The 9,498-nt window shown below is 52.0% G+C and overlaps 1 protein-coding gene across 1 annotated transcript; it reads right to left on the bottom strand.

Annotated features, from left to right (window-relative positions):
* Positions 1–5,627: 5,627 nt before the first annotated feature.
* CPLX2 (complexin 2) lies at positions 5,628–6,926 on the bottom strand. Its single transcript, XM_059919653.1, has 3 exons — positions 6,896–6,926; positions 6,582–6,757; positions 5,628–5,825 (listed from the first exon to the last, which is right to left on the bottom strand). The coding sequence occupies exons 1-3, from the start codon at positions 6,924–6,926 to the stop codon at positions 5,628–5,630; spliced, it is 405 nt and encodes a 134-aa protein (XP_059775636.1).
* Between the last annotated feature and the right edge of the window lie 2,572 nt (positions 6,927–9,498).

The raw sequence follows: 9,498 nt of genomic DNA, 5'->3' as shown, positions 1-9,498 counted from the left end.
GTGGTCATTTGTTATGCAGCAGTAGATAACTAATACAGCCTCCCATTGCACACTCCAAGAGTCCAGGGGACATGCTACCCATAGTGGACTAGTCCAGGCTCCTGGAAAGATCTGGTAGAACAGGCAGGAGAGGTGATGTCAGCACATAGAAGAGGGAGGGGTCTGGTTTTCCTCTCCTGCACTGTCCAGTAAGTGCAGAGAGCTAAGGGAAAAGTGGCTGTGGCCACCAAGTAAAGGAGATGGAGATTGTGCCACTCATGTGGCTGAGTCAGCACTGGGGTTCCTGAGCACCCAGTGTAGGCTAGATTCTGTGGTAGATGCTGGGAGGCATTGGGGTACCAGCCAGCTCTGCCCTTATAGAGTTCCCAAGTTAGTGAGAGAGACCTCAATTAGAGCAGAATTTGCACAGTGCCTCCATTCATTGAACGCTTGGCACATGGTGCTAAGAGAATGTGGGCAGCACCCCATTCATTCCTCACAACCGCAGTGGAGGTCAGAGCAATTCTTATCCCATTTTACTTACAGGAAAACACTCACAGGGGTTAAGTGGCTTCTTCAAGATCACTCTGCTAGGTGACAGAACCCACCAGCAAACCCAGCGCTGTCTGAGCGTTCAGCCATGATGCTCTGTGTTGTGCGAACACAGCAACAAACTCTGCTGTGGACAGGGGGGCGGGGCTATGTCAGGGTGGGCTTCACACAGCAGGTGACATTGGAGCTGGATCTTGAGAAGTTGGGAGTACACCAGAAAGGGGAAGGGTGCCTTTCATTTCAGGCAGAGAGGCCAGAATAGGCAAACACAAAACAGCATGGTATGTGTGGGGACTGGGGGAGCTTGGAGCAGAGTTAGGTGGGCTTGGACCTAGCCAGCTGGGGTCATATCACACAGGCCCATTTTGACAATTTTGATGTTGTCCTATAAGCCATTGAAGGGTGTTGGCAGGGAAGTGACATGGTTAAGTTTGAATTTTAGATAAGTCTTTTAGCTGGGGTGGGGTGGTGGGGAGAGGATGGGTGGAAGGGAAGAGATACAGGCTAGGAGAGCAGTGTGTGGGGAATGAGAGGTGCCTATGCAAGCAGAGAGAAGAGGCCTAGCTTAAGGCATGGTGATGGTGGGGGACAGCCGAGTGTGGTCTGTTCTTGACTCCTCAACAAGGTCTGGGATGTGTCTGTGTCCAGGAGAAATGCATCCTCTCTCTGTGTCCCCAGCCTCCTGCACACAGACTAGCAAAGGTAGGAACTCCATCAGTGTTGGAGGGGCAACCAATGACAGACCTTTGCCTACCCATGTGACTTGACTCTGTGCCAGGATGCCACACTCACGGGGCTTGGGGGGAAGGGTGGCCAGAGACAAGGTGTGGGGTGTTACAATCAGGCTGGACTACCAGTCCCTGGGATTGTCAGTTGGTTTTGAAGGGCAGGACATGAGTGGCCCTGAATCTCTGGGGCCAGTCCTAACTCTAGCCTCCGCTGGTTTCTGGGGTCATTGCCAGAGTGTCCTGGCCAGAAGCAAGGGTAAAACTGAAGGTTTTCTGGGATCTCTCGAGCTCTGTGGGTTGGCCCCCCTCCTCTCAGCTGGCATCCCATGTAGCTCTGACAGTGCCGATGGACAGAAGAGGACAGACAGACCGAGAGCTGCTGTACAAGGTCTTTTCTTTGTTGTCATGGTTGGTTTGGTACATCTTAGCATCTGCGTCATACAAAGGGGGAGCAACAGCCATGGCTTTTGGTCAGGTTCAGGGGGGCATGGGGGTTGCCCCTTCCCTCCCCCCAGGCACTGACACATTTAAAGGAAGCAGAGCAACAAGGACACAGCACAGTGGGAAATGGATTTCCCCACGCAAGCAGGATGGTCGTCCTCACCTGGGTCTCACTAGGACCCCCATCCCCACCCGAGGGCCAGCAGGAGCACCTCTCATTCTCTTTCCAGTGAAGAGGGTGGGGCACAGGAGTGGGGAGGAGAGCAGGGGACATGTGGGGGGAGTCATGTCCTCAGGCCTGAGAGATGTCCCATCATCTGAGCCAGCCTGAGCCCCAGCCCCCGTGCAGTCAAGGGTTTGAGGAACCTAGAAGGATGGAACAGTTGGGTGGTGGTGGTGGGCAACCCTGCTGGCTGGGTGGCAGGGGCTCCCGGGGCTGGTGGTTCACCCCATTTTACTCTAGCTCTGAGCCTTTGGGGAGGTTGCTTTGTCCACCAGCTGTCCCACCTGAGAGGGACCTGGGCTGAAGAACTTCTGTTCTGTTTCTATTTCCCTTTCTCTCTCTCTGGCTCTCTCCCTCTCTCACAGCTGGGAGGGTCTCTTGACCTCCTGCTTGCCTTTGGAGGAAACCCCTTTGTAGTTAAGGACACTTTCTGGACCTGGAGCAGAGGATGTACCTGTGTGGAAATTCTGGACATTGCCAGTGCCCAGCACAGGAGATCCAGAAAAGCACTTCCCTTCTCTCTGGTGGTTAGCTCCCAGGCACACAGCACAGCAGTGGCCATCCCTGGCGAGCGGGCATTTTGTTCTGTCTTCACCCATATGCAATGATTGCTTCTTCCTGTTCTCCTAGCTGGGAGAACAGCTCCCTTGTATGTTGTGTGTGTGCATGCTGAATTCTGGGGCCACTCCCTCCCTGCCCCACCTCCTAAGTGTGTCACATGCACACTGCCCCATTTGTGTGTGACACATTCTTCCCCCTCCCATCAGTGGGCCTTATACACCTCCCACCCCAGGTACTTCATGTGACCATCCCTTCCCTGCTAGAGCACCTCACAAATATTTTGTGCTCCCACAAGTGTGTTTGCACATGACATCCTCTCTGGGCCACATATTAGCCTCTCTCCACAGGAAGGTCTGTGTCAGGAATGGTGGTCATCGTGTTCCCCTGGACCCAAGAGTTATGATGGTATGCCCCAGGCAGAAATTCTCCCCCTGTCCCTGCCTCCAGGAAAACCTCCAGTCGTCCTGCTCAGAAGCAGGCTGGAGGAGTCTAAAGGAGTCCAGGATGTGCACCAGACTAAGCCAGCCAGCCTGGAAGGCACTCTCATATGGGAAAAGCCCTGAGCCTGCTCTGGGGGTGCAGAGGGGCTGTGAAGACTGTGAGGGATGCCGCTTGGGGATCTGGGGTTCCTCAGGCCTGCCTGCGATGTCTTGCATGGCTAGGTTCCCCTGCCCATCTGAAGCTCCCTGGGCCTCGGTCTTCACTGTCCATCTGGCACTCTCTGTGCCCTGGTACCACCTTTGAAGTCTGCGGGCCCCTGTCAAGAGGGAGACCTTTCTGAATACTTGGGATTCACCCCTGTGTCCAGGTAGGACCTACACACAGGGTCTGGGGAGGCCTGGGGCCCAGGACTGGGCCCTGCCTGTTTCTGCCCCAGGACCCCGGGGCTCCTGAGAATGACCATCCTGCCCAGGATAACAGATACAAACAGACAAGCAGACAACAGGGGTGCAAGGTGGCTCCCCATCACAGAAACAGGCACAGACACAGACACAGGCCCCCTGGGGGGACGGGACACAGGGGCACAGGGGAGGGGGTGTGGGCGGGAGAGAAGGGCAAGTCCAGGGAGCTGGAGCTGCTGAGGCCCTGCTCCCCAGAGAAGGGACAGACCAGGGGACTTTTCTGGTTCCCTAAACATATGGATTGTTTTGTCTCATCTTTAAAGTATTGCAGTCTAACTGATATGGCTTTAACTATTGGAAACAGACAGAGAAGACCCATGTCTCTCTCTGAAATAAAAGCGTAAATTCACTAAAATGGAAAACCGGCAGAATGCAAACTGGGGCCAATGGGGCAGGGGCTTTGGGACAGGCAAGTCGCCCCCTCCCTGTCCCCTGCTTTTGGGGTAGGCCCTGGTGGGGGCCCACCATGGCTTCTTGGGGCACTGCCTGGGTCTGTCCCAGTGGACTTCTGAGGACTTCAGGCAGGAACCCCCCAAGGGCAGGAGGACTCTAGGCCAAGGACAAGGTCTCCTCTTGGATGTGGCCATCTGTGACTAGTGGTTTGGGGGCCAAGAGGGGTCATCTCACCTATGTTCCTTCTCCCCAAGCACACGTCCTGCACACGACTGCCTTTTCAGAGCCAAACACATGCACACAACAGTCTCAGCATATCTGACAGCTCTCTCAAACACATACTTCTACAACATCTAACACATTCTCATCACTCCTGACATACCTGTTATTTTTGAAAACAAATGCAGATACTAGCTAACACATGCAAGCTCTAACACACATATGAGATGGTTAGTACACACATATGACACAATCTCAACTCATACATACCACCTCAAACAAGCATACATACACAAGGCTGCCTAACATACATCACACAGGGATGATGACTAACACGCACACACAATCTCAAGACACTCTAATCATAGGCTTATGTGTATAATCTCTGGACATACAATTGCTGATGCAGTCTCTGCCATGCACATTCATGCATGCCTGGGCAAACACTTTCCTCTCTCATTTGCTCCATGGCTTCCCAGTTCTCATACAACTTACTGAGAAGGAGGCCTTGACAATTTGGGGTGGGGGGAACAAATGCCAGTCTCACACATCCCAGAGGAGAGTTTGTTCTTGGCCAATAAGATGAAAGAACAGATGCCTTCTGTCAACTGGGAACTGGCTTTTCCCAAAACGTTTGGGGCTTTGGCCAGGAAGGGTCCTCCTGTGGACCGTGGGGCCCTGGAAGCATATGAACAGGACAAGGTGAGGAAGAGGAGTGGATAAGAATGGGGGCAGCTTGGCTGTACCAATGGGGGAGTCCCATGGCATGGGCCATCGCTGCCCAATGGCTCCAAGTATTTTCTGGGGGGCCTGGGCAGCCCCTTGGCTGGGCAAGCCGGGCCCAGCCTGGCAGTGGGGCTCCAGGACCTAAGTGGAGTGGGGGGGAGAAACAAGGGGCTGCCCTACCCTGGGGCCCCTCCATAGATGAGTTAAAGTCCATAGAGGATCCATTTGGAGGGACTGGCTTGGCAGGGGCTAGGCCTCTTCAGGTGGGGGTTGGGAGAGGAATGCTCCTAGACTGGGTGTCGTCAGAGGGAGGAAAGAAGGAGAGCCCCAGCCTCCTGCCCAGACCCAGGCCTGGCCAGAACAGAACAGGCCAGACTCAGGCTAAGCCCTAACAGGACAGACTTACCCTGACTCCCTTTCTCAGAGCCAGGCCACTCAACGCCCCTGCCCTGACCTGGAGGCCCACTGGGGTTTAGAGGCCAAAGGTCAGCATGCTGGGCAGGGCTGGAATGTGTCATTACTTTGGCTGGCTGGGGACAGTGGTCCTCCTGGCAGTGGGGCACATGAAGGAATGTATGGGGATTACCACACCAGCCCAGACCTTAGGCTTCTGGAGGGGGCCCCCAGTGCTTCCTGCACTGGGTTCAATACCCCCTGCTGGAGAAAAGCTGTCTTCTGCTTTTCAAGCAACTTGGGAGTGAGGTGGAGGCTGGATACCCTGGGATGAAGGGAGTGTGAAGAGTGCTGAGGGGGAGGAGCCCCTGGCCAGGGAAGGGGGACAGAGGCCAACTGAGGTTTTCCCCTTCAGAACTGAGACTTACATGAATAAAAAGAAAAGAAAGAACCAAAAAAAAAAAAAAAAAAATAGTAACAAGTGGAGTGGGGATGCGGTGGGAGGGCCGGTTACTTCTTGAACATGTCCTGCAGTGGCCCGGGCAGGTATTTGAGCACCGTGTCCAGGATGCTCTCCTCCTCCTCCTCCTCCTCGTCCCCGCAGCCTGCCGGGATGGCCTTCTTGGGCCGGGTCAGGCTCCCTTCGCAGGGCTGCTCCAGGGCTGCCTTCTCCTCAGCCTCCTTCTCTTCCTTCTTCTTCAGCCCATACTGGGGAGGGGAAGGGTGGAGAGGAGCATGAACAGGGCAAGGAGAGAGCTGGATCTCAAGGTCATGCACATGTGGCTGGGGCAGCTCATGGGAACTCCCTGTGAGCCCATGGGTCCTCTCATCTACAAAATGGGGATAAGGGCACCTTCCTTGTGGGATTGTGCTTGTCTTCAGTTGGTATTCAATAAAAGAGAGATGGTGCATGGGGTTTCCTTTAAAATTAATACCTGCCCACATAATTTCTTTGCTCTTTTGAAATCCTCCAAGATCTGAAAACTGAATGTTCTCCCACATGCTTTGGGCCAAATTTTGGTGACAAAACTTGACTTGAACTGATGGAAGGCTACTTATAGCCTTGATTTATTGCAGTTCGAGCAGACAAGTATTGAACTGTTTGGCATAGGGTGGCAGCTGCAAACTCACTGGGAGTGACACATAACAGTGCTCAGGGCGCTCTAGTACTTTCCCAAACTCCCCAAATTCTGGGTTCCAAACTTGTTTGGTCTCCAGGATTTCGGGTACAAAGTTGTGGACCTGTAGCAGCAAACATTAGGGAGCACTTACTATATCCACTAACTTTTTTAATCCCCGTAACGGTCCTTGAGGGAGGTGTTCCTTGACATGCATTTTTCTGATGAAAAGAGTGAGACTCAGAGAGAACTAGGTCTAAGGTGAGAGCTGGGATTCAAGGGAGCCCAAGGTTTTGGGAGGCCCTTTTAACCCCCTGCATTCCAGGATGGGCAAGAGGGCGCTGACCTTGTCTCGTATCTGCTGCCGGACCTTCTCACGCTCGGCCTCCATGCGTGCGTGCTTGGCCTTGCGCTCCTCCTCTTGCTGCCGAAGTGCCTCCTGCCGCTCCTCCTCCTTCTTCTGTGCGTCAGGGTCCTTCTCCTCCTCTCCGCCCAGCATCTTCCCCATGTCCTTGGTGGCCCCTGTGGGGGATGGGTTGGGGAGGAAGAGGACAGGGTCACGGAGGCAAGGCTGGGGATGTGGGGGCCTGGTGTGCTGAGGCCCCTCCCACCTGGGTCTGGACTGGGTAGTGGGCATAAGGTGCAGGGCTAGGGCCTCACCTCCAAGGGCCTGCTTCATGACGAAGTCCATGCCTACAACTCTGTTTAGTGCGCCCTAGCCAGCAGCCAAATTTGCATGCAGCGCTTCAGGCAGGCCTGGCTTGGGGAGATGTGGCAACCTGCAAAAAGAAGAGTTGGGGGTTAGATGGGAGAAGCTTCTGCACAGGCAGGGCAGTGGAGTTGGGCAAACGACCGGTCACCCTGGTTCAGGCATCAGGTACCATCAGCCAGAGGCCAAGACCCAGTGCCTGGTACCACACGGAAAGGGATGGAAAAGGGCTGTTTCCTGAGCACTTGCTATGTGCCAGGCACATATGTGCTGCCAAATGGCTTCTGATCCTTATTTTAAAAGCTTCATCTTGACCATGTTGCTTTAATTTGATCGAAGCCAGGAATGTTGGAAAAAGCCCGGAATTTGGATAGAGGCAGAGCTGGGTTCTAATGCCACCCTAACTCCTTATTTGCCATGTGACTTCCACGCAAGTTATCCAATCTCCTTGAGCCCCAGTTTCCTCCTCTATAAGATAGAGATGACCGTGCCTCCTTTCTCAGGGATACTGTGGAGAGTGGAGAGAATTCCAGCCTGGGTCACTGCATCAAGCCCTAGAAGGAGTGAGCTGCACTCGGGGCCCCAGCAAACAAGAGGTAGGAGAAAAAATGAGAACAGCCAGCTTACATGAACATATCCAGACTTCTGAAATTAGACAAATGGAGAAATAAGTTATTTTTATTGCATAATACATGTAAGTTTTATGTTTTATAGCTTAATATTGATTTTTATTTTGAATTACACAGAGGGGATTGGAGACACAATAATCTTCTTCGGGCTAAGGGCCTTTAAAGTACCAAGCACTGAGCCTCATAACCACTCAGCTTATGTTTGTCCTCCTTTCCCTCTCCCTAAATCACCAACTTTCAGTTTTTATTATATTTTTATTGTTATTTTTTTGCCTCAGAAGATTTTCTCCAAATAAAATCTTAACGGGAATCTCAATATGAAAAATACATAAAAATGGAACTATTCCAACGGTAGTGGGAGGGGAAGGGTAGTGGGCCTGGAGCCTCCCTCTATACTTGGCCTCCTTCTTACCCCGTTCTTCTCGCATCCCTGAGAATTTGAACCCAGATGGTCTAACTCTTAGAGACTTCCTTCTTATTTTAACCAATCAGTTTCACTAGTGCTTTCATAGGCAAAGCCACCGCAAATCCTTTTACAGGTATGGAGGGAGATATCCGTGGGGATGGGGCTATAACAGCCAAAGTGTCATGTACCTTGATGGTTAACTTGGGCCAGGCCTACTCCCCCAGGCCTTTCATTCTACATAGACTTGGGGTCTTTTTGATTTGCTAGGAGGATAAAGGGGTCCTGGGAAATGGTGGTAGAGGAGTCAGGCTGGATATTGTAACTAAGTTGGGTTCAAGGTCACTGGCTGTTCATTGATGATGGATTTTCCTCATTTCTTTCAAAATGAGAAAACATATCGGCAGACTGAGATCTTTTCATACCATGGGGCCTGACAGTTTGAGGACTTCCACGTGATCAGATCACCTGATAGGTTGTTTTGAGGAAAGTCATGATGGAGTAGAAAACCATCCACAGGGACTGTGGTATCAGATACACCTGGTTTGAAATCTTGGCCCCCCCCCCCCAATCCTCACTGGCTGTGGCTCCCTGGGAAAGCTTCAGTTTGTTCCCTGCAAAATGAGGGAGTATTAAGTCTACCCTGTACTGATGTTTGAAGGGGAAGAGAAGATACTGGTCAGGTGCCTGGTGTGTAGCAGGTGCTAGTTAATGTCAGCCATTGCTGACTGCATGTTTATGAGGACATGCCAGAAAGGAACAGGATTTCCAAGAAATGCAGAAGAACCCACCCTGATCTAGAATTCTGAGTTTGAAGGTGGCTCAGCTCAGTCAATCAAGATATTTTCATTTGACTAAAAACATTGTAAAGAGACAGCATTTCTAAGAACAGGAAAAGAATAATAACCAAATGATTTCAGGAACTCTTGAGTTCCTCCTCTGTGTTTACATTTAGCTCAAGGAATTGCCAGGTGGTGGTGGAGGACACAGGACTCTAATTGGAGATGTTTCAAATTGGCCCACAGGGCACCTAACTTGCTGCTCTGGCAAGTGTCTCTCCTGAACCAGATGATCTTCTGGGCCCTTTTCCCAGCTCTTCTGCTGAAGCAGTTCTGCAGCATTTGAACTGCTAGCCGCCCCACTGTATCCTCCAACCTCTCTCCTTTCTTGCTTCTGTGACTCAGTTCTTTCCTCTCCCTCCTCTCCTACTGCTCCTTCTCCCCTCCCTTCCTTTGCTGCTCCTTTTCTTCCTCTTGCCTCTTCAGAAGTGTGTTCTCCAGGACTCTGACCTCAGTCCTTATCTCCTTTTCATCTCTAATCTTTCCCTGGGAGAACTCACCCTTTCCAGGGGCTTTATGACCGCTAACACTGATGACAGCTAGATGTCTTATCGGAGCACCAGACCCCTGTATTCATTCATCCAATAAGTATTAGTTGAGCACCTATCATGTGTCAGGCAGTGTGTTAGGCACTGGGGATATAACAGTGAACATGACAGACAAAGTCCTGTGCTTGTGCAGAT

This window comes from Balaenoptera ricei, chromosome 3, assembly GCF_028023285.1.
Source record: "Balaenoptera ricei isolate mBalRic1 chromosome 3, mBalRic1.hap2, whole genome shotgun sequence".
NCBI lineage: Eukaryota > Metazoa > Chordata > Mammalia > Artiodactyla > Balaenopteridae > Balaenoptera > Balaenoptera ricei.
The sequence above is the reverse complement of the archived record's forward strand: the minus strand, read 5'-3'. Positions and strand labels throughout refer to the sequence as shown.